The 24,804-nt window shown below is 45.6% G+C and overlaps 1 protein-coding gene and 1 non-coding gene across 2 annotated transcripts in view; one reads left to right on the top strand and one right to left on the bottom strand.

Moving 5' to 3' along the window:
• The window catches only part of ARMH1 (armadillo like helical domain containing 1), a 42,278-nt gene extending 23,929 nt beyond the window's left edge, over window positions 1-18,349 (top strand). The window contains exons 6-11 of the mRNA XM_052637887.1: window positions 16,894-17,016; window positions 17,108-17,180; window positions 17,331-17,460; window positions 17,541-17,618; window positions 17,890-17,971; window positions 18,046-18,349. Coding sequence (XP_052493847.1) covers window positions 16,894-17,016; window positions 17,108-17,180; window positions 17,331-17,460; window positions 17,541-17,618; window positions 17,890-17,971; window positions 18,046-18,164 — 605 coding nt within the window. The 3' untranslated portion in view covers window positions 18,165-18,349. The remainder of the gene's footprint in view (window positions 1-16,893; window positions 17,017-17,107; window positions 17,181-17,330; window positions 17,461-17,540; window positions 17,619-17,889; window positions 17,972-18,045) is intronic.
• Window positions 18,350-22,800: 4,451 nt separating this feature from the next.
• LOC128045916 (U5 spliceosomal RNA) lies at window positions 22,801-22,916 on the bottom strand. Its single transcript, XR_008199238.1, has one exon. It is a non-coding gene; the product is annotated as a U5 spliceosomal RNA (small nuclear RNA).
• Window positions 22,917-24,804: the final 1,888 nt, after the last annotated feature.

Here is a 24,804-nt window from a genome sequence, read left to right as displayed (position 1 = left end):
TGAGTTATTAGAGTCAGTCCTTCCAGCTGATTCCACAGAAAGAATATCTAAGGAGTTGGGACAAAAGCCACTGAAGAGCCTCCTCTGGTCCACTAAGAGCTAGTGCTACCAAAGGAAGACGCCCATTGCACTTTCAATTTGACCACATCCTGCAGTTCCCAACCTGTGTCCTCAAAATCCTTATGGTCACCAGCAGTGCTTCTGTCCACTTAGATCGGAGGCACAGCCATAACAAAGACTCACTTTTAGGTCGCTGGCCCCTGAGGCAGGCAGCCAAGAGAGAGACCTCTAGCCTGAGAGACATTCCTGGAGCTAGAGCTCTGCCTCACTCCCAAATGTGCTCTTGTAATTTTTGGCTCCTAGCAAGGCTAGGCGCTTCCATACCTGGGGTCTAAGTAAAAGTACATAGTAACAGCATGGATCACAAGTCCCTTGAAAGTCCTAATCCGACAGATTAGGTTAGCAGTTCTAATTCCCCAAGCAATTACGAAATGGTCAAAGAGACCAGGAAAAGGTGACTACGAAAGGAAAGTTCGGTCCACACGCTTCACCCATTTCTGGCAGCTCTCCTCACAGGGACCTTGGGTATCTCTTGGCATTGGCAGGTTGGATTAATCTCCCAACAGGGTTCTCCTTTCTGGGGCTGCTTTCAGTCATTAGGAGGCACCGCAAAACTGCAGAGCAGGGCTCATCACTTGCTTTAAGCAGGCCACGTCATTCGTTCACACAGGCACACTGTAGAGTTAGTAAAGTAAAGCAGAAAATGTGTATACTGAGAAAGCAGAGAGTCTAGAGCTCTGAGTGTTCTTACCTTGTTCTGAAGACCCCGGATGAGTACCCAAGATAATGATTTACAGTGAATGGTGTCAGATTTGTGATCTCCAAAGAAGAAGATTTCACTTCGGGACCAGGGACCAGGCTTAATCACTCAAGAGCTTTTGTGTAGCAGAGTTTTATTAAAGTGAGAAAGGGACAGATAAAACTTCTGACACAGACATCAGAAGGGGACAGAGAGTGCCCCAATCCCTAGTCTTAGCAAGGAAATTATATACTTTTTAATTGGTTATTACAATAAAGCAAAAGAATGTCTCAAGGTTGTAAAGACCTTACTAGACCCACTCCCATAATATACATTTTAAGATAACAGGATTAGTCAGAAGGTTTTCCAGAAGGAGAAACATGTCCTCAAGCAGGATACATTATTGTTATATAATCCTTACTAAGGAATGTAGAAAAAAACTTTTGTCCTTTCCTCCTCCTTGAGAATTCCAGACCTCTATCTCCTCTTTGAGAGCCCCAGACCCTTTTCTCCTCCTCAAGGACCCTGTACTTCTTCTCAACCTGCCTAGGAATTTGCTCTGTCAATTCAGTTCAGTTCAGTTGCTCAGTCATGTCCGACTCTTTGCAACCCCATGGACTGCAGCATACCAGGCCTCCCTGTCCATCACCAACTCCCGTGATGCCATCCAAACATCTCATCCTCTGTTGTCCCCTTCTGCCTTCAATATTCCCAGCATCAGGGTCTTTTCCAATGAGTCAGTTCTTCCCATCAGATGGCCGAAGTATTGGAGTTTCAGCTACAGATCAGTCCTTCCAGTGAATATTCAGAACTGATTTCGTTTAGGATGGACTGTTTGGATCACCTTGCAGTCCAAGGGAGTCTTCTCCAACACCACAGTTCAAAAGCATAAATTCTTTGGCACTCAGCTTTCTTTGTAATCCAACTCTCACATCCAGACATGAATACTGGAAAAACCATAGCTTTGACCAGATGGACCTTTGTTGGCAAAGTAATGTCTCTGCTTTTTAATATGGTGTCTAGGTTGGTCATAACTTTTCTTCCAAGGAGCAAGCATCTTTTAACTTCATGGCTGCAGTCACCATCTGCAGTGATTTTGGAGCCCCTCAAAATAAATTCTCTCACTGTTTCCATTGTTTCCCCACTATCTGCCATGAAGAAATGGGACCAGATGCCATGATCTTCGTTTTCTGAATGTTGACTTTTAAGCCAACTTTTTCACTCTCCTCTTTCACCTTCATCAGACGGCTCTTTAGTTCTTCACTTTCTGCATAATGGTGGTGTCATCTGTGTATCTGAGTTTATTGATATTTCTTTCAGCAATCTTGATTCCAGCTTGTGCTTCATCCAGCCCAGTGTTTCTCATGGTGTACTCTGCATATAAGTTAAATAAGCAGGGTGACAATATACAGCCTTGACATACTCCTTTCCCAATTTGGAACCAATCTGTTGTTCCTTGGCCAGTCCTAACTGTTGCTTCCTGACCTGCATACAGATTTCTCAAGAGGCAGGTCAGGTGGTCTGGTATTCTCATTTCTTTAAGAATTTTCCACAGTTTGTTTTGATCCACACAGTCAAAGGCTTTGACAGTCAAAGGCTTTGGCATAGTCAGTAAAGCATAAATAGATGTCTTCTGGAACTCTCTTGCTTTTTTGATGATCCAATAGATGTTGGCAATTTGACTTCTGGTTCCTCTGCCTTTTCTAAGTTCATTGTTCATGTACTGTTGAAGCCTGGCTTGGAGAATTTTGAGCATTACTTTACTAGCATGTGAGATGAGTGCAATTGTGCAGTGGTTTGAACATTCTTTGGCATTGCCTTTCTTTGGGATTGGAATGAAAACTGACCTTTTCCAGTCCTGCGGCCACTGCTGAGTTTTCCAAATTTGCTGGCATGTTGAGTGCAGCACCTTTACAGCATCATCTTTCAGGATTTGAAATAGCTCAACTGGAATGCCATCACCTGCACTAGCTTTGTTCATAGTGATTTTTCCTAAGGCCCACTTGACTTTGAATTCTAGGATGTCCGGCTCTAGGTGAGTGATCACACCATCATGACTATCTAGGTTGTGAAGATCTGTTAGTATCCCTTAGTATCTCTAATTTTCTTGAAGAGATCTCTAGTCTTTCCCATTCTATTGTTTTCCTCTATTTCTTTGCACTGATCACAGAGGAAGGCTTTCTTATCTCTCCTTGCTATTCTTTGGGACTCTACATTCAAATGGATATATCTTTCCTTTTCTCCTTTGCCTTTCGCTTCTCTTCTTTTCTCAGCTATTTGTAAGGCCTCCTCAGACAACCATTTTGCCTTTTGCATTTCTTTTTCTTGGGGATGGTCTTGACCCCTGTCTCCTGTACAATGTCACGAACCTCTGTCCATAGTTCTTCAGACACTCTGTCTATCAGATCTAATCCCTTGAATCTATTTCTCACTTTCACTGTATAATTGTAAGGGATTTGATTTAGGTCATACCTGAATGGTCTAGTGTTTTTCCCTACTTTCTGAAATTTAAGTCTGAATTTGGCAATAAGGAGTTCATGATCTGAGCCACAGTCAGCTCCCAGTTTTGTTTTTGCTGACTGTATAGAGTTTCTCCATCTTTGGCTGCAAAGAATATAATCAGTCTGATTTCGGTGTTGACCATCTGGTGATCTTCATGTGTAGAGTCTTCTCTTGTGTTGTTGGAAGAGGGTGTTTGCTATGACCAGTGTGTTCTCTTGGCAGAACTCTGTTAGCATTTGCCCTGCTTCATTCTGTACTCCAAGGTCAAATTTGCCTGTTACTCCAAGTATTTCTAGGGCTTCCCTTGTGTCTCAGCTCGTAAAGAATCCACCTGCACCTGGGTTTGATCCCTGGGTTGGAAAGATCCCCTGGAGAAGGGAACGGCTACCCACTCCAGTATTCTGGCCTGGAGAATCCCATGGACTGTATAGCCCTTGGGGTCACAAAGAGTTGGTTGGGATTCCCTGGTGGTTCAGACAGAAAAGCATCTGTCTGCAATGCGGGAGACCCAGGTTCGATCCTTGGGTTGGGAAGATCCCCTGGAGAAGGAAATGGCAACCCACTCCAGTACTGTTGCCTAGAAAATTACATGGATAGAGGAGCCTGGTGGGCTACAGTCCATGGGGTCGAAAAGAGTTGGACATGACTGAGCGACTTCACTTTTCACTTTCTTTCATCATGTATTTCTTGACTTCCTACTTTTGCATTCCAGTCCCCTGTAATGAAAAGGACATCCTTTTGGGGTGTTAGTTCTAGAAGGTCTTGTAGGTCTTCATAGAACCATTCATCTTCAGCTTCTTCAGGTCAGGGCATCGACTTGGATTACTGTGATATGGAATGGTTTGCCTTGGAAATGAACAGAGATCATTCTGTTGTTTTTGAGATTGCATCCAAGTTCTGCATTTCAGACTCTTTTGTTGACTATGATGGCTACTCCATTTCTTCTAAGGGATTCTTGCCCACAGTAGTAAATAGAATGGTCATCTGAGTTAAATTCACCCATTCTAGTCTATTTTAGTTCGCTGATTCCTAAAATGTTGATGTTCACTCTTGTCAACTTCTATTTGACCACTTCCAGTTTACCTTGATTCATGGACCTAACGTTCCAGGTTCCTATGCAATGTTGCTCTTTATAGCATCGGACTTTACTTCCATCACCAGTCATGTCCACAGTTGGGTGTTGTTTGACTCTCTCACTGTCTCCTAGTTTATCTTTCTGCTTCCATTCTGGGCCCCTGCAGTCCATTCCCCTACTACAGTCACTATCATTTTAAAACATAAATTAGGCAACATCACTCCTTAGCTTTCCATTGCACCTGGCCTGAACTGTATACTTGCCATGGCTTGCAGAGTCTTAGGCCTTGAATTGATGGTCAGCTTCTCAAATTTCAAGTGTCATCTCAGACGTCACTTCTGAGAGAGGCCTTCCAACCACTCTCTCTGAGCTTCCCCATTCCTTCCCACCATCCCTCTAGGTCTTTCTCCATCATCTTACATCATAGCATTTATCTCCTTCAAAAATGATCTCATTTATTTGTTTATTATCTGTCCTCTGTTAGAAAGTCCATTCCAGAAGAGCTGAGACTTCATCTTCTCTGTTTACTGTTGTATCCCTAATGCCTAAAGGGTACTGGCAAGAGTAAGCTCTTAAATATTTGTTGAACCGAATAAATTGAGATGACTGAATTGTGTATACCCTAATTTGTACTAACAGTCATGATAATGGGAATAGAATTTGAAATACCTAGTTTTTATAGCCTAAATGGCTACATGGAGGCTATGTGTCTTAAGTGACTCTTTCTGAGAGTTCTTAGGAACAAGGCACAGGGTTCAGAAGAGGAAAAAGAGAAGGAAGATAGGAAATGGTAAGATTCTCAGGCAGAGGATGGGTATTCTGGTTACCTACTTCTTATAACAAGTCACCCCAATTTTAGTGTCGTAAAATGATCACTATTTTCTTGTCACATATTATGTAGGTCAGGAATTTGAAGGTGATGGAGCAGAGATCTCTGCTCCATGATATCCAGGGCCTCAGCTGAAAAACAGCGGGGGCCACAACAGGGACGAGAGTGAAGCTAGAGAGCATCACTGATTTTTCCTTCTCTCTCAGGCTCCAGTATGGCTCCATGTGACACTCTTACTGAAGCTGTGTTTTTTTTGTTTTTGTTTTTATTTTTGGTTGCACTGGGTTTTCGTTGTGTTGGACTTCCCTTGTGGCTCAGACGGTAAAGCGTCTGCCTACAGTGCAGGAGACCCCGGTTTGATCCCTGGGTCGGGAAGATCCTCTGGAGAAGGAAATGGCAATCCCCTCCAGTACTCTTGGTTGGAAAATCCCATGGACGAAGGAGCGTGGTAGGCTGCAGTCCATGGGGTCGCAAAGAGTCGGACACAACTGAGCCACTTCACTTGGACTTGGGCTTGGGTCTTCGTTGCTGCACAGTTTTCTCTAGTTGCAGCAAGCGGGGGTCTTCGTTGCAGTGTGCAGGCTTCTCATTGCGGTGACTTCTCCTGTTTTGGAGCTCAAGTGTCAGGCACATAGGCTTCAGCAGTCACGGCTGGTGGGCTTTAGAGCACAGGCTCAGTAGTTGGGGCACAAGGACTTGCTCTGCAGCATGTGGGATCTTCCCAGACCAGGGATTGAACCTGTGTCCCCTACATTGGCAGGTGGATTCTCATCCACTGTACCACCAGGGAAACCCTTACCGATTCTGTTTTTATATAACATGCTGATAGGTTGTTCATCATAAATTGTTTTGCTTTTTTTTTTTTGGCTGCACTGGGTCTTCACTGAAGCTCGCAGGCTTCTCACTGTGGTGGCTTCTCTTGCTGCAGAGCACGAGTTCTGGAGCACAGGGGCTCAGTCACTGTGGCTTGAGGGCCTCTCCAGTTGCAGTTTAAGGAGTTAGTGCTCCTCAGCTTTGTGGGATCTTAGTTCGCTGATCAGGGATCAACCCCTCGTCCCCTGCACTGGGAGGCGGATTCTCAACCACTGGACAACCAGGCAAGCCCCTTGCACTCATTTTTTAATTGCATTCAAAAGTATCTTTCTTGATTACTGGGTTTTGGCCCCTCCCTTCAATTTTGCAGCACAGGCAGATGCCTCCCTTGCCTTGCCCTAGCCCAGCCTTGAGCTGCACCAGCAGACTGGGACTTGTGCTGGGTCTTGAAGGTGGGACTCAGAGCTGGGCCTGTGCCCTGCAGCACACCTCCATGTGGCCTCTCCCTGTAGCTCTGTGGCTTAGGCTTCTCTGAGCTCAGTGGCCGGATTCCGAGAGGGGGCAGCCTGAGCAAGCTTCCAAGATATTCCAGACCAAAGCTGCATAGCATTTCTTGACCTAGCTTCATAAGTCACATAGTGTCACTTCCTGCCCAGACTCAAGGGAAGCAAGCAGCTTCTACCTCTTGATGGGAGGAGGATCAAATAATTTTATGACCAAGTTTTAAAATGACTGCAGTGGGACTTGTGGCACCTGGGCCTGGCTCTATGTCTGTCTAGGTGAGATAAGCTTCTTTCTTCCTCTTTCTTCCCTTTCTCAATATTCTCATGCAGTTTCCTGAAATATGTCTGTCTGGCTGAGCTGGATTTTGTAACATTACGTCTACCCCACAGCCATGCAGGGGCCCCGGGAGGAGCTGTGGTTCAGGGAGCCCCAGGAGCCCCATCTTGAAGGTTGTGGGGAACGCCTTGCCCTTCCAGGTTCTTACAAAGAGTGGAAGAGGAAACCTGGGACCAAGTCATGGGTTTCTGGTCCCCACTGCAGCAGACTCTGATTGTCCATTCTCATCTGTCATTCACTTTCTCATAGAAATAACCAGGGAAGAGGTTCTGACACCCACATCCGCTAATTTCTGAGGATTTTTCTTCCTCATAGAATTAAGATTTTAAATTTTTTAAATAATGACCCCATTCAACCTAAAAGAGTCAAAATTAAAATTAAGGGGGGGACTTCTCCAAAGTGGTCCTGCCTGGAATTTATCTCCATTTATAATGACTCTGAAGTGAAAAATGGCAGTTTCCTCCCAGGGAGGATTGCTATTCCAGGAATTAGTGGCAGATGGGGACTTAATCATCACTCACTGGTCTCCCTCCCTGAAGAAGAGAAATGTCAAAGTCACAAACTTTTTTGGAAGGAGAAATTAATTCTGTTGGGAATCTGAAATATATATCTGTGTGGGTAAATATATTAGTATCTGTTACAAATAAATTATTATCTTACGATCATAAAAATTACTATGTATGACTTAATAAGAAACTGACCCATCACTGTAAATTAATTTGACAAATGTATGCTTACCCAAAAATCAACTGGCCAGATGACCAATTTGCTGAGTGCCCAGTTCACCAAATCACCAACTTACTGAAAATATGTTTACTTTAAATATTTAAAGTATAAGGACTTCCCTGGTAGTCCAGTGGTTAAGAATCTGCCTTCCAATACAGGGAACACAGGTTTGATCCCTGGTTGGGGAACTAAGATCCCACATGCCGTGGGGCAACAAAGCCTGAGCATCATAACTAGAGAGGCCCAAGCGCCACAATGAAGACCCAGGGCAGTCAAAAAAAAACCGAAAAGCTAAAGTGTATAGCAGCTCCTCTTGGTTGTATTGGTAGGGCCTAAGAGAGCTGGGAGAAGCCGGAACTTCTGAGTTTTCAGAAGTTCTGTCCCTCCATACCCACTTCTTACCCTTCATTGGCCCCCTTCTCTGGTCCTTGTGCTCCCTTTCTCTGCTGAACCCCCTCCCACCCCCTCTTCTCTCAAGGATGGGCAGTCTAGGCCATGTAGCATGGTGACTTCCAGCAAGTTCTCTCATCAGGTCTCCCCTCCTTGCTCCTGCCCACTGCCACCGCAGCCTCAGAGAGCTCAGGCAAAGACAAGTGAAAATTCCTTAAAATCGCTGCCATGAAGGCAACATGAAAGACGTTATAGTCAAACTTTGCAGAAATCCACAAAAGCTGTTAAATCAATCCATCTATATTCATTACCTATTGCTCATATAGTAAATCACCCTAAAATCCAGTAGCTAAAAAAAAGATGAACATTTATTATCTCCCACAGTTTTTGTGGATCAGAAATCTGGGAGCAGCTTAACTGAGTGGTTCCGGCTCCAGGTGTGTCATATGGTTGCAGTCAGGCAGTCAGCTGGGGCTATCATCACCCAAAGGTGTGACCAGGCCTGGAGGACCCACTTCCAGGGTGGCTCACTCACTCACTTGGCAAGCTAGTGCTGGCGGTCGGCAGGAAGCCTCTGTTCTTCACCATGTGGATCTTGCTATAGGGCTGCCTGAGTGTTCTGACAACATGTCAGCTGGCTTCTCCTGGAGCAAGTGATCCAAGAGACAGCAAAGGGGAAGCTCCAGTATCTTTTATAATCTAATTCTGAAGCTGCATGTCACTTCTGTTTTACTGTCTTCATTGGAAGGCTGTCACTAAGCTGACCACTCACACAAGGAGAGGAGAGAATTGGGCTCCACCTCTTGAAAGGAGACATACTGAAAACTTTGTGGACGTATTTCTTTTTGGTCCGCACCTTGCGGTAAGCAAGATTTTAGTGAACTTTAGTCCAACTTTTTGCGACCCCATGGAGTGTAGCCCACCAGGCTCCTCTGTACCTGGGATTTCTCAGGCAAGAATACTGAAGTGGTTAGCCATTTCCCAGAGCTACTGGAAAGGGAAGTAAAGCTCTGTATGGATGGCACTGAGGTGGACTTCTTAAGTGTGACCAGTAGGTGGCAGTCTTGCCTGGGTGTGAAGAAAAGGACAGGACACTGGTTTTCGCCGGCTCTAGGAGCAAACAGTCCATGGGGTCGCTAAGAGTCGGACTCTACTGAGCGACTTCACTTTCACTTTTCACTTTCATGCATTGGAGAAGGAAATGGCAACCCACTCCAGTGTTCTTGCCTGGAGAATCCCAGGGACGGGGGAGCCTGGTGGGCTGCCGTCTATGGGGCCGCACAGAGTCGGACACGACTGAAGCGACACAGCAGCAGCAGGAGCAAAAAGCTGTAAAAACCAACTTCATCAGAGCTGAGAGCGCTGGAAACGGTTGCCTGACAGAGTCACAGTTCCCAGATGCAGTGCCATTTCTGAGACACACGAACGTGAAGCCTGCTGCTACAGCTCTGTGTCCTATTCACTGAGATCCCCCGGGGAAGTCTTTGTTCTGGGTTTCTGCATCTATCAGACAGGTGATCACAGATCTTTCTTTCGGTGCTGACAGGCTATGGGCTCTGTGGTTCCTCTTTGGACTGGAGGAATCCTTCCCCTTGCACCGCAGTTTCCTTCAAGCGTTGGTGGCATGCTCCTTGCATGTTTTGTTTACTGCCAACTCAGTCAGTGCCAGTGCTGTGGTTGACAGGTACCCAATGTGTTACTTGTCAAATTAATGGGCATGGGCCCTGCAGAGCTTCTTCTCAGCCTCACTGGCATGAGCTCTCAATTCCAAACCCTCCTGATCACATCCTCCTCCCTGAGGACTCTGATCCCTTCCTTCCCAGACCCACACTGTCCTGGGCTTCCTCCTTTCTCTTTGGATTCTACTTCTTAGCCCTTCAAACATTCCTGTTCTTCCACCAGTCCCTTAGGTATTGGTTTCTTTTCCTCCTAGGAGTCAATCCCAGGTTGTCTTCTCTTCTTTTCTTTTGGTTCTGTGGCACCTCACCCACTCCCGTGGTTTTAATTACCATGTATAATGATAGAAATAATAGCTCTTGGAGCAGGAAATGGCAACCCACTCCAGTATTCTTGCCTGGGAAATCCCATGGACAGAAGAACCTGGCAGGCTATAGAAGGGCCTTTTTAATTTAATTTATTATTTTTTTAGAAGAGGCTTCTTTAAAAAAGGTTGCAAAAGAGTTGGACACAACATAGGGACTAAACAAAAACAACAAAGTTTAATTAAAGTGAGTTACAAGCATACTGATACTAAATATGTTGCTTTTCACGGCAAAGTTCTTTTGGTACATATTTACATTTCAAATATACAAAGGTAAGACAATCCAGTAAGCTTAGATTCCAGGGAACATCTCCTGGTCAGAAGGTAATCATTTCAGTCTCATTTTATGCACATGAGGGGTTTGAGTACGAAGGGAGAGTAGCCCCCTTAAAAAAAAAAAGAAGGAAATAATAATAGCTCACAAATAGATGGGGGAAGAGTGGAAACAGTAACAGATTTAACTTTCTTGGGCTCCAAAATCACTGTGGATGGTGAGTGCAGCCATGAAATTAAAAGATGCCTGCTCTTTGGAAGAAAAGCTATGACAAACCTAGATAGCATATTAAAAAGCAGAGACATCACTCTGCCGACAAATGTTCATACAATCAAAGCTATGGCTTTTTAAGTAGTCATGTATGGATGTGAGAGTTGGACCATAAAGAAAGCTGAGTGCCGAAGAATTGATACTTTCGAATTGTGGTGCTGGAGAAAACTCTCAAGAGTCCCTTGGACAGCAAAGAGATCAAACCAGTCAGTCCTAAAGGAAATCAACCCTGAATATTCACTGGAAGGACTGATGCTGAAGCTGAAGTTCCAGTACTTTGACCAACTGATGTGAAGACCTGACTCATTGGAAAAGACCCTGCTGCTGGGAAAGATTGACGGCGAAAGGAGAAGGGGACGACAGAGGATGAGATGGTTGGATGGCATCACTGACTCAATGGACATGAGTTTGAGCCAACTCTGGGGGATAATGAAGGACAGGGAAGCCGGGCATGCTGCAGTCCATGGGGTCCCAAAGAGTCAACACGACTTAGAGACCGCACAACAATGACGCCTTTAGATAGAGTTATTAACTATATGCTAAGTACTGCTCTAGCTCTTTCCTCACTGAGTCCTCACAACACGCTGATGAGGCAGGCATCACTGTTACTTCGGTTTTGTGGTTGAGGGTCAGAGTGGCTGGGTGGCTGCTGTGTAGCTGAAATCTCTCCTGAGCCTGAGGACCTGATGCTCATATTCACTTGCCTTCTAGACATCTCCCCTTGGATGTCACTGACCATGTTCAGAATTAGAATCCTGATATTCCTACTCCAAACCTTTTGTTCTCTGAGGTCCAGTCTCAGCAAAACAAGCACCCAATCAATGCAGGCTAGACATGTGGGTCATCATCATCTCCTCTTGCTTCCCACCTTCAACCAACTTCTAACAAGACCAGTCAACTCTAACTCAGTATCATTCAGATCTGCTCCCCCTTCATTCTGTCTCCACTGCTGTAATTCAAGTCTTTGTATTTCTCACATCTACACTGACCTCCATCTCTCCCTCATGGTGCCCACACAGTCTCTTTTCCTGGTCCTCCACCAAAGAGGATGCAGTGGGGCTTAGTTTAATGGAGAAGAATATGAGTTTTGGAATCCAACACAGTTATACCCTGTGTGCCAGCCACACCTCCCAGCTTGCCTGGCCACCAGGGTGGCACACACTATCCAACATGGCACCCGCCACATTCTTCCGTCCTTCTCTTCTCCTCATGGCCTTGCTAGTTCTCTGCCACCATGCCCTCTCTGTCAACATGCCCTCACACCAGCCCAGCTGTTCCCATGGCTCTTTTAACACATCATAAATGCCAGTTTCTTTACTGGTATTCCCCACTGAACTGTGTCATCCCTGAGGGCGGGGATTTTATCTTAGGCCTCCTGATAACCCTAGCACAGGGATCTGGCACAGAGAAGATGCTCAAGAAGTATTAAATCCACGGCAGCGTCAATTTAGGCCAGTTGGATGTTGTCAGCACCACAGGCTTCAGGCAAAGCTGCCAAAGGTCTCCTGTTCCTTCTGCTTTCTGAATGAGTCCGATACAATGAGTAACTAGTACAGGGCATACAGCTGTAACTGGCTGTGGTTCTTTAGGAGACATTGGGCCGGAACTAGCACTGCACTTTGGGTGTAAACAGTGACAGCTGTGAAATTTAAAACTCAATCAAAAGCGATTCAGTGAATAAATTTTTTTTTATTTTGTAAAGGATCTACATGCATAATCAAGGAGCAGATACATAATCAGTTAAACCTCAAGCATTCGTGTAAAGTGAACAGACAGAACCAGATATTTGTCTCCTGAAGTGCTTGGTCCCACGTGGGTGGAGAATGCCATTGTTGGTCAGGGAAACATCACTGAAATATCTTCGTCTATTCATTTTCACCCTGAATGTTCACCGAATCACTTCTCGATGCAGGAAGAACTCTCTGAGGTACAGGGAGGCAGTTTTCCCAGGGCATCCTGGCACTAAGGTGCCACCAGCTCGTGCCTGCCAAGTACCCAGCTAGTATTGAGAGCTGTGCTGTTGCTGACCAGGCCCCTGTAGTCAAATATAAGGAGGAAATAACTACTCAGACCCCAAAACCAAGCAGCACTAATTCAAGAGAAAGGAAGAAAAGGTTTCATCCAAACAATAAAAGAACAAGTGAGAAAGACTTGGGGATTGTGGCACTAGGCAGGAGCTGCCAAATGTCCAGAGGCATCCCAGGCTTCATTTTTGTCCAAGTAGAAAAGTGTTTGGGGGAATCCAGGGAGGCTCAGTGTGCTGGTGGCTTTCCCTCCACACTGTTGCTGTCTCTGTGATCCCAAATTAGAACCATACCTGAGTAATCAGAGGTTGGAGTGAAGCATAGCTGGGATTGCAAGGACTACTTCAGTAGAACTGGATGCAAGAGAAAGTGCAGAAGCAGTGGCCAGCTGTTTCGGAATCAGGTTGGCCCACAAGGGAAAACGGCTGCCCCAGAAGGCCTGCCCCCAGACTGCCAAGAACTGGGAGAGGTAGCACCAGACATTCTTGAGAATTTTACTCCTGGGAGGATAATTCTTTGATTCTGTGATTGGGAAAAACAGGCTGAGACCAAGTAAGGTTTATTCCGACAATGCAAGGCTGGTTTGATATCCCAAAATCAACCAATTTAATCTACCAAGTTAACAGGCTAAAGAAAAATCACATTATTAGATCAATCAGTGCAGAAAATGCATGTGACAAAATTCAATACTCATTTGTAATTAAAAATTCTCAGAAAAATAGGACTAGAGAAGAGCTTCCCTGGGTATTACCTGGCAGGACAGTGGTTAGGACTCCACACTTTCGTTTCCAAGGGCCTCGGTTTAATCCCTGGTTGGGGAACTAAGATCCGGCAAGCCACATGGCATGACCAAAAAAAAAAAAAAAAAAAAGGGAAAAGAGAGAGAGAAGAACTTCCCAACTTGATAAAAGGCATCTACCAGGAAAAAAAAAAATCTATAGCTAACATACTTAATAACGAAAGACTGAAATGCCTTCCCTGGAAATTCAGGAACAGAGCCAGTATGTCTGCTAAAGGATTACTTCTAGCAGAAGAAAAATAATCCTAGGAGACAATTCCCATAGAGACAGGTCTTTCACATTTCTGCATATATTGAAAATGACATACTTACTGCTCTTCATTCCAGACTACATTTTCAAGGATGTTTGTTTGGCAAACAGCTTTGGAAAATAAAGATAGTTTCCCCATTTATAGCAAAGGGCAAGCATGCCTACTGACTACTATATAGCATTCAGGTTCTCTGAAATCAGGATTCCTCTTTGTAATGAAATCCATCTGTGTTACTTCCATGCTATATGAGGGCAAAGGGAACTGATACAAAAAAAAAAAAGAAAACCCATAATATCAATATTAAGAATTTAAAAGGTGACATCATTATAGACGGTACATTCATTAAAATGATTTTTAATGATATAATGAAAACTTCTTCCAATATGTTGAAAATTTAGATGAAAACAGCTAGAAAATAAAATTTACTAAAACAGACTTAGAAGTAGAAAACCCAAATAGCCCTCTAACTATTAAAGAAAATTACTCAGTAATTAATTTTTCCATAGGATCAGAAGCTTCAGAGAATTCTATCAAACATTCAACAAAAAAAAATTCTGGGTTTACACAAATTCTTCCAAAGATTAGAGAAGGATAGTACATCTTTTCCAAAATTTTCTTTTACAGATTTTCCTGGAGGAGAAGGCCATAATAGTTCAGGAATAGATACCAGTCCTGGGAGAGTTATAATCAGTTAAGAAAACAGTGGCAAATGTAGCTAAGTGTACTCTGGTTTCTCTTCAGATGAGTTATCTTTTACTCTTTACTAAAGATTTCCTGGAGAGGAAAGTGTGGGAGGTTGCCTTATTTCTCATCCAAAAGGGAATGTTTCCAATGTTTCATCTATTAGGTATGATGCTTGTTATAGCTTTCTATAGATAGGTCTTATCAGATTGAGATTTAATTTTGTCCAACTTTTTTTGTCTATGAAGATGATATATGTGCATTCCCAGATGGCACATTATTCTTTTTACATACTGCTGGATTCAACTTGCTAATATTATGTGAAGAATTTTTGCACCTATGTTCACAAGTAAGCTTGCTATATAATTTCTGTAGAAAAAAAGAAAAGTAAAAAAGTCGCTCAGTTGTGCCCGACTCTGCAACCCCATGGATTATACAGTCCATGAAATTCTCAAGGCTAGAATACTGGAGTTGGTAGCCTGTCCCTTCTCCAGCAAATCTTCCCAACGCAGGAATTGAACCGGGGTCTCCTGCATTGCAGGTGGATTCTTTACCAACTGAGCTATCAGGGAAGCCCAATAATGTCTGTAGAGCCTCACTTAACAGCTGAGGGCAGGGAACCAGACAGTCTATTTCCCAACCTACAGCTTAAACTTGAAACTGCCTTCTAATGCAAGTTGGTCCTACCTTCTACTTTTCAGAACCTACTTGTATTTCTACACATCAGGAATTGTTGTTCAGTTGTTGAGTCCGACTCTTTTGTGACTTCATAAGACTATGTAGCCCACCAGGCTCCTCTGTCCACAGGATTTTCCAGGCAAGAGAATACTGGAGTGGGTTACCATTTCCTTTTCCAGGAGATCTTACCCACCCAGGGACTGAAACTGTCTCCTTGGCAGGTAGATTCCTTATCAATCAGCTACCTAGGAAGTCCACAAAGTCTACATATTTAGCTTCAAATAAGTAAAACCTCAAAAGATCACACCACCAGTCTCAATCGTTCTTCTTCACAAAAGTCTTTGCTAAGACACGAAAGGTAACTAGAAGAGAAAGTGAACCATGAAAGCATGTATTTCTCTACCATCAGTGCCCATTCTCCCAGATACTCCCTTATGACGCGTGGCGCCTTTGCACGTACAAACAAAAGTCTTTCTTCCATTGTAGAGAATTATCCCTAAATGTGTTCTTACTTCCCTGGTTAACTGTCAGTAAAGAATCAGCCTCCAATGCAGGAATCAGCCTGCAATGGAGGAGACCGGGGTTCCATTCCTGGGTCCGGAAGAAGGAATGTCCCTGGAGAAGGAAATGGCAATTCTTGCCTGGAAAATCCCACGGACAGAGGAGTCTGGCGGGCTCCAGTCCATGGGGTCGCAGGAGTCGGATACGACTTAGCGACTAAACCATCATCACCACCATTCTTACAGGGTAAGATGTCCTAACAAGAAAACAAAACAGATAACTTTAGTTATTAAAACAGATAACATAACGTTGCATTTTGATATGCAAATAAGCTAATCAGGGAAACAACTGTGCGTCTCTGAGTAAATGGAGAGACTGGTGGCACTGACTCTCAAGCTGAGGCAGAGTGCATTTCTGTCTTTCACGCCGCAAGCCCCGCCGCACCCCACCCCACCCGCCGTGTTTATCCGGCGTACCGCCGCATTACCATCCAGCTCTGTCTCCCTGTGGTTCCTTTTCCTTACAAAAATATTCCGCCCTCCGCCATCTTCCTAGGTACTCCCACAACCCACGGACCAGTTTGTCACCAAACTGGTCTCGGGGCACAGTAGGCTTCCTATGCAGATTGGCCGAAAGGCTGAGTCAAAGCTGGAATGACTGGGAAGTAGCTACAGAAAGTCCCCTCAATAAAGTCTAGTCCCCTCCCTCCTTCCTAACCCAGTCTTTCCCTCCTTTTGCTTCCACCACTTCCTAGCTGTGGTACCCTAGGTAAGTGCTTTAGCCCTCTGTGCCTCATCCCCTCAAATGTAAAATGGGGATAACAGTCGCCGTGCTGGTGCAAAGCGGACCTCGTCGGTCCCGGCCTGCGAGCGGCAGCGGGATACCGAGAGTGCTCAGCACAGAGCCTGGGCAAACAAGGCCTCGACAAGGGTTCGTCAGAAACTCAACGTTTCTCTAAACTTCTGTCAGCCTTGCCTCTTTTCTCATTTTCTGCCACACATCCCCACCCACCTGCTCTGTGTCCTTCTCACCCCTTGTTTTTCCCCGTCCCGTCTCCCTCTGAAGACCCGACCCCTCCCTCCTCCGCAAAAGCTGCTAGATTCCCAAAGGCGGAAGGCGGGCTGCCTCGGCGCGGCCTTCAGCTTTTTCAGCCTCTAAGCCTCAAACCCTTCCTCTTCCCGCTCTAGCTGCTTCTGTGAATCCCCGGAGACCTCGGCCCCCTCCTCCCTCTCTTTAACCACCAGTTCCAGGAGGGCAGGGCCAGCTACCCCCACGCCTGGCACATTGTTGGCCAGAAAGAGGTGCTACGAAAGGTCGATAAAGAAGGGGGAGGGTGCTTCCTTGCGGGGATGGGGCGTGAGTGGAGCGGCCGGCCTCTCCAGCGCCTCTGCCTTCCCCAGCCATCGAGCTGATCAAGGACCTGGTCAACTACGACGTGTGCCCAGCGCTGCTCAAGGGCCTTGTAGCGCTACTGATACCGTCCTTCAAGGAGACCAGCAAACTGCAGTCCCAGATCGTCAGCGGTAGGGATCCGCTTGGATTGGGGGGTGGGCGCCGGCGGGGCAGGAGGGAGAACCGGGCTCCTCCCAGTCTCACGGCCACTCGCTCCTCTAGACTCGTCGGTCCTCGAGCTCACCGCCCACCTGCCGCTGTTTTTGCAGCAGGCCGCGGCCGCCAAGGCCATCGGGTAAGCGGGCCGCAGGTGGTGGGCTGATGCGGCAAGCCGGGCTCGGCGCTGCCCGGGCGCTGGGGAAGGGCTCTGGCCGCCGAAGGGTCCCACCCTACCACCGCAGCCCGAATCCCACCCCCACCCCCAAACCACCCCACCCCCGCCCAGGATCCTGGCGCGCCACAACACGACCCTGGCGGAGGAGATGCTGCACCTGCGAGTGATACACAGCCTGATGGCCGCCATGGGCAACACGGATCACAGCAACAGCCAGCGGCAGGCCAGCCTCACGCTGGAGGTGCACAGGGCGGCTGGGCGGCGGGCGGGCAGGGCGCGAGGGCACTGCAGTCACGCCCCACCCCCGCCCGCCCACCGCAGTACTTCGTGCAGTTATTCCCGGTGGTAGAGGAGAACGTGCGCAAGACCATGGGGGAGGAACTCTACAAGCTCTTCCTAGTAAGTGGGACAAAACAGTGGCCCTGTGCGTGCTGCAGCTCACGCCCTCCCCCCACCCCCATGGACACCCCACACAAGATCTGGCTGGGGCGGGCGACAGAAGGGACTGCCCTGCTTGGGCTTCTCCACCTGGCACCCTTCCGTTCCCTTTCCGGCCCATCCTGTCAGGCTAAGAGCCTGACTGCAGCCTGCAGCCTCCCTCTGCCCACGCCCAACTCCAAGTCCAGGCTGCCCTGGCATCTAGCCAGGTTTCCCTTGCTTCTGTCTCCAGAGCAATGCCGAGAATCTGTACATGAATATAGATAGCATTCAGGCGGACATCTTGGCAGCCAACAAAGTCAATGTCACCAGAGGTGAGTGGCCAGAGAGGGGGCCTGGGCCAGAGGGGCAGTGACACCCAGTCTCAGGCTCATCTCCCTGCCTCCAGTGCTGCACCTCAGCGGCCTCTCCTACAGCAACATGAGCTTTTACTTTGGCCATCCTAATGAGGATCAGGTGGCCTACATCACACACTTCCAGAAGGAGGACGTGGAAGGAAAAGAGTAAGAGGAGGAAAAAGGAGCCTTGGAGGCAAGCCGGGAAGCCCAGGCTGTGTGGCAGGGAAGCCTGGCAGAAGGGAGGAGTCACAGCCACCCTCCTGTCGACTCCTCTTGGCCTCGGTGGGAAGCTGGGGGTTCTGCCCTCCAGCAAGGGAGAGAGAGAGCCTGCTGGGAAGTCTTCAATAAACAAGTCTTGCTGTCTGTCTGGTGTCCATGTGTGGAGGGCAGAGGGAGATCCAGTGAGAGCTGTGATGATGCACCTGGGCGCCTCTGCTCATCAGGGAAAAAAGCTGGTCAGAAGGGCAGGACCACCAACCTCCTAGAAGATTCAGGGAGGTAGTGTGAGGAGTGGGCCTCACCTCCAGTCCCTCCTGGCCCCTGCACTCTCACCTCCAGGACACCATACCCACCTGGGTTCTCTCCTGCTTCTCTGGTTGCTTTTGTCCATTCTCTTTGCCGATTGATCATGCATGCAGGCTCAGTCGTGTCCACCTCTTTTTGATCCCATGAACTGTAGTCTGTGCCAGGTTCCTCTTTCCATGGGATTACCCAGGCAAGAATACTGGAGAGGGTTGCCATTTCCTCCTCCAGGAGATCTCCCCAACTGTGTCTCCTGCATCACAGGTGGATTGTTTACCACTGAGCCACCTGGGAAGCATTTTTATGGGTTCCTCCTTTTCAACCCAGCTTCCTTCAAGGTGGAGGGAGGCAGGACTTTGACCCTAAGCCTCTTCTCTATATTTATACCCTGGTGATTCCATCACTTTATTTTTTTAACTTGTATTTATGTATTTTTAATTTTTTTTTTGGCCATGTCATGAGGCATTCCCTGACCAGGGTTAGAACCCGTGCCTCCTGCAGTAGAAGCATGGAATCTTAACCACTGGACTGCCTGAGAAGTCCCTCTATCACTTTAAATACCACTTATATACAATGACTCCCATATTTCTCTTTCCAGCTAAACATTTCCACCTCATTTTGTTGTCAACAAAAAATTTAATCAGTAGATCTAAGAAAGAAATGGAAAGTTTTATTCTAGCCAAATTGAGGATTATAAACTAGGAACACCCTCTCAGAAAGCTCTGAGAACTGTTCTGCTTGTTAGAGGTAAAAGCTCAGTTATATAAGTTTTTGAGACAAAAGGCTCAAATTAAATGATGTATACAATGCCATTCACGCTTACAATGCAAGTAGTGGTCCTGGGTCATCATGGCCCCTTACAAGATCAAGAAGGAAAGTTATCTCCTAAGACGTTATCTTAGCAGGGGCTACTCTCCAATCTTGAGGCTTCTCATTGCAGTGGCTTCTCTTGTTGCAGATCACAGGCTCTAGGACTGCAGTAGTTTTTGCACATGGGCTCAGTAGCTGCTGTTCCGAGGCCTTAGAGCATAAGCTGCATAGTTGTGGCGCACAGGTTTAGTTGCTCAGGGGCATGTGGGATCTTTCTGAACCAGGGATTGAATCTGTGTCTCCTGCACTGGCAGTGTGTGGTTCTTGAAAATGACAAACAAGCTCATGATTTAGGACTATTGTGCAAGCTTTTCTGCTGAACACTTGAGAGAGGTTCTGTTCCTAGAACTCTCACCCCAGGTATCTGTATGGCTTCACTTTCTTTTACACAAAAGTCAGCTTCTCAATGAGGGTTACTATTTTTTTTAAGTTGCATCTCATACTACCAGTCCCTGTACTCTAATCCCTAATCCCTGCTACTCACCTATTTATTTCATATCACTTATTTTTTTTATCTGTCTCCCCACCTGAATGTAAGCTCCAGCAGGGCAGGAATATTTGTTTTCATTACTGATATTTCCCACAAGTTGAGAACAGTGCCTGGCACACATGAATGAATTACTGAGTTATTGTGAGGGAATTGTCCCTCAAGGTCAGAGGAAATAAATCAGATGGCAGTAATTCTTTAGGGTGCCACAAGAGGGCATCACTGGCCCAGATGTTGTCGGTCAAAGGCTGCGTAGCCTTACCCCTAACTGGGGATTTTGAGCCTCCTCTTTCCTCTATTTGGGCAGAGAAAGGAAAGAAAAGTTAACAAAATATCCAGCATGTTTTCCTTAAAGCTAAATGAATTTCCTATTTTAAAGACATGTCCTGTCCTTTGGCGTCAAGTCATTCTGTTTTTAGTCTTGAAATAGCCTTTTGTTCTATAGAATTATTTTAAAAACAGTACCCCATAAACTTTTGGAAATTTTAATAATTAGAAAATAAAAAATACAGGAAAAAATCCAAAACTCTTGTATAATAGTTTAATAACAATGGAATGTTTTAAAATGAAATCTTAAGTATACTACAAATATCTGACAAATATAATTACATGAAATTTATTAATATACCTTTATTCCCCCCCAACTTTTAACTTTCAAAAGTTCAGAATTACCAAAAAAAGTTGAAAGAATAATACAGTGAATACCGATACCCTTTGACACGTTTTCTTTTATTTACCGGGCTATTTGGAAGTTTCAGATATGACATTTGACAACTAAAAACTTGACTAATAAAAACTTCATGTTATATTTCTACTAAGCATAAGGACATCCTCCTACATAATTACTGTATCATTATTGTGGTAGTCTAAGTAATGGCTGAGTGAACTCCGGGGGTTGGTGATGGACAGGGAGGCCTGGCGTGCTGCAATTCATGGGGTCGCAAAGAGTCGGACACGACTGAGCAACTGAACCGAACTGAACTGAAGTAATGGCTTCCAAATGCACCTACATCCTCCTCCCAAGAACCTGTAAATGTGTTACTTCATGTGGTAAAAGGAATTTTGCAGGTGTGATCAAGGATCTTGAGATGGGAAGATCCTCCTGGATTATCTAGGTGGGTCCCAGGTAAGTACAAAGGTCTTATACAGCAGGACAATCCATAATTAGTTAGGAGATGACATAACAGAAGCAAGAGGTTTAGAGTAATGCCTGGAAGGTGGCACAGGCCAAGAAATGAAGGCAGCTTTCTAAAGGCAAAGACAGATTCTTCCCCCGATTTCCCAAGCTTCTAGAAAGAATGCACCCCTGTCAACACCTTAATTCTAGACCTCTGACCTCCAGAACTATAATTTTTTTTTTTGTTCAGGATCCAGTTAAGATTTGTATTAATGTATTGCATTTGATTGTCATATGGTTGGTGACAGTGGCTTAGTTGGGTCCAACTCTTGTGACCCCCATGGACTGTAGCCTGCCAGGCTCCTCTGTCCATGGTATTCTCCAGGCAAGACTACTGGAGTGGGTTGCCATTTCCTTCTCTAAGGGATCTTCCTGACCTGGGAATTGAACCTAGGTCTCCTGCATTTCAGGCACATTCTTTACCAACTGAGCTATGGGAGAAGCCCAACTGTCACGTTCAGTTCAGTTCAGTCGCTCAGTCGTGTCCGACTCTTTGCGACCCCATGACCTGCAGCACGCCAGGCCTCCCTGTCCATCACTAACTCCCGGAGTTCACTCAAACTCACGTGCATCAAGTCGGTGATGCCATCCAGCCATCTCATCCTCTGTCGTCCCCTTCTCCTCCTGTCCCCAATCCCTCCCAGCATCAGAGTTTTTTCCAATGAGTCAACTCTTCTCATGAGGTGGCCAAAGTACTGGAGTTTCAGCTTCAGCATCAGTCCTTCCAATGAACACCCAGAACTGATCTCCTTTAGAATGGACTGGTTGGATCTCCTTGCAGTCCAAGGGACTCTCAAGAGTCTTCTCCAACACCACACTTCAAAAGCATCAATTCTTCGGCGCTCAGTTTTCTTCACAGTCCAACTCTCACATCCATACATGACCACTAGAAAAACCATAGACTTGACTAGACGGATCTTTGTTGGCAAAGTAATGTCTCTGCTTTTGAATATGCTATCTGGGTTGGTCATAACTTTCCTTCCAAGAAGTAAGTGTCTTTTAATTTCATGGCTGCAGCCACCATCTGCAGTGATTTTGGAGCACAAAAAAAATAAAGTCTGACACTGTTTCCCCATCTATTTCCCATGAAGTGATGGGACCAGACGCCGTGATCTTAGTTTTCTGACATGTAGTATAAGCTTATTTTTAAAGTTCAAATTTATAGCAATAAATTTTTTATCTTGCTGTCTTGAGCCACATAAAAACTAGAAATTACAGATAATCTTGAGGATTTATATTTTTCGGTTGTGCCACACAGCTTGCAAGACTTTAGTTCCACAACCACGGATCAAACCTGTACACCCTACAGAACCATGATACCCTAACCACTGGACCATCAAGGAATTTACAGAATTTTTGAAGCCTATACCAAGTGCACTAATTAGAAACCACAGCCCCAGCGTGAGTGGAGCCTTGCCTGCCTGCCATGCTCAAGTATCTCCCCCTGTGAAAATTGTGAACAGATACGCCCAAACCTGAACTTTAACTCAAGGCCTAAACAAAACCAGATTAACCGGGTTTTTCATAGGTAACAAACATCTATTGAACAGCTAACTCTTCTGTGCCAAGGCCTGTAGCAGACCCAGAAAACCATCCAGTGCCGTGACAAAACATAGTTACCACTTTCATAACTGCGCGGTTACGTAGTAAGGTTGACAGTCTTTCAACGACCAAGTTTTAAGCAGTATGAGGTTTCATTACACTAACACACCGTCTAAAGATTATCTTTTCTTTTTAAACACACTTGTAAGTCTCGCGAAAGCAAGGCCTCAAAAAATTGGTTTAAGACTCAGAATTGTTCCTCTCCACGGAAATCTTTAGTAAAAGGCGAAAGATTTATACGATCTGAAGAGAAACCAGAGTATGCCGCAGAGGTCCGGCACACAGTCCTCGGTTAACCATAAGTCCTAAATCAGCAGTGGTAACTATATGCCCATCCGAAAAGCGAGTAAGTATCTGCCATCGCAGATAATTCTATTAAAATATCCTAATTTTTCAGAAGTAGGAGAGAAATCAAAAGGAAAAAAGGATCTAGCCTTTAAAGTAGGCACGATCCTGAGTGCAATGCATTGTGGGTATGTAAATGAAGTTGACTCACCAACTTCGCATACCGGGAAATGCTTTAAAATTTAAGGCATTAGACCGAGCCACCACTAGGGGGCGAAGCAGACGCCAGATCGGCAAGAGTATAGACGCGGGGTCCAACGAGAAAATTAGATTTTATCTTTTTTTTTAAGGCACGACATCTATTCCTTTCCCAAATGTTACAGTAAAACCAAGAGGGAGGGAGAAAAAATGGTTTTAGCAGTCAGGATAAAGAAAAGTACCAATCTGGGGTTTGGCCAATAAAAGTTATTGACAACAATGGGAGGGAAGAAAAGAAAAAGACAAGACGTTATTTCACGTTACAGACCTTCCCCTAACCCAAAGTTTAATACTTGCTTACCAAGTAGAAAAAAAGACACAGTTGATTCACAAATTGGAGGTTTGAACTTCAGTTAAGACACTTATAAAAACCTAGACAGGGGCCGTGTCCTCCTCAGCCCAGGTGTCGCTAGTCTAAAAACTCAAGGGAAGGCAGAACACTCAGGATTTGGGAGTGTACCCACCCCCACATCTCGCTCAGGAATTTGAGCAGCAAACATAACCTACTTGGAAAGAATTGGGAGAGAAAACCAGCAACTGCCTGCTTCCTGGCGGGGCACAGGGAAGGAGGTGGGGCTAGGGCTAGGAGCATTTCCCATCACTAACCTAACTTGGGCAACTGCAAGGAACCATCTTAAACTGGTCTTAAGAGGAAGGCCAGATGGATGATGGGAGAATCCATAGGAGGGAGAGGAGGAGAGGGAATGTGCCTAGGGGGCAACAGCTCCTTCTTTTCTGGGCACAGGAAGGCAGCCAGGGTCCAGGCAGTGACCTCACAAGGACAACACAGCTCTTGCAGCTTGGAGATCACCCATGTGCCCCAGAATGAAACAGCTTTTCATTCCGCTTCCTCCACGGTATAGGCTCTGCGGCCTGAAGCCCTTCTCTTCTGTGTCTCCTCCTTTGGAAGGCAGCATTAGCCTCTGCCCCTTGGACCTCAGGCTCTTGGCTCACAGGGGAGGCAGCAACCTTTCTTCCTGAGCAGTGCCTTCTTCGCTGTAAGTACCAGATCTCTGCCTGCTCCTGCTCTTCTTGTGTGGATTAAGAGGCAAGACGAATCACCTCACCCTCCTTCCAATTTCTCTTGAAGGACAGGCTATTCAGTTTGAAAGATTTCTTGAAAGAGAATTTCTTCCTCTTCCCTGAGGGTCTCCTTGAGGGGGATTGTAGGACCCAGTGTGCCAGCGGCACCACATCACCGCTCGGCTCTGCACCAGAATGCCTGTTTTTTTTGTTTACTGAAGTATATTTGATTTATAATATTATGTTAGTTTCAGGTGTATAGCATACTGATTCAGTATTTTCCAAATTATACTCCAGTATAGATTATAGATAATGGCTATAATTCCCTGTGATACAGTATATCCTTGCTATGTCTCTATTTTAGATTTTAACACTCAAATAAAATTGCTCTTGAATTAAAAAATTAAAACTGAACTTTTTAGATGCCTGAAAATAGTTGTTTTCATGCATTCATGCAACAAAAATGTATGGAACACTGTGTCAGACCATGTGCTAGGCCCCATGAGACAAGTGTGTATGATGAGCACTGATGACTGTTTTAGTGACACATAGGCCGAGCAAGAAAGGATCCACAGGAGTAGGGTG

Source organism: Budorcas taxicolor, chromosome 3, assembly GCF_023091745.1.
Source record: "Budorcas taxicolor isolate Tak-1 chromosome 3, Takin1.1, whole genome shotgun sequence".
NCBI lineage: Eukaryota > Metazoa > Chordata > Mammalia > Artiodactyla > Bovidae > Budorcas > Budorcas taxicolor.
This window is presented reverse-complemented; position numbering and strand designations above follow the sequence as displayed.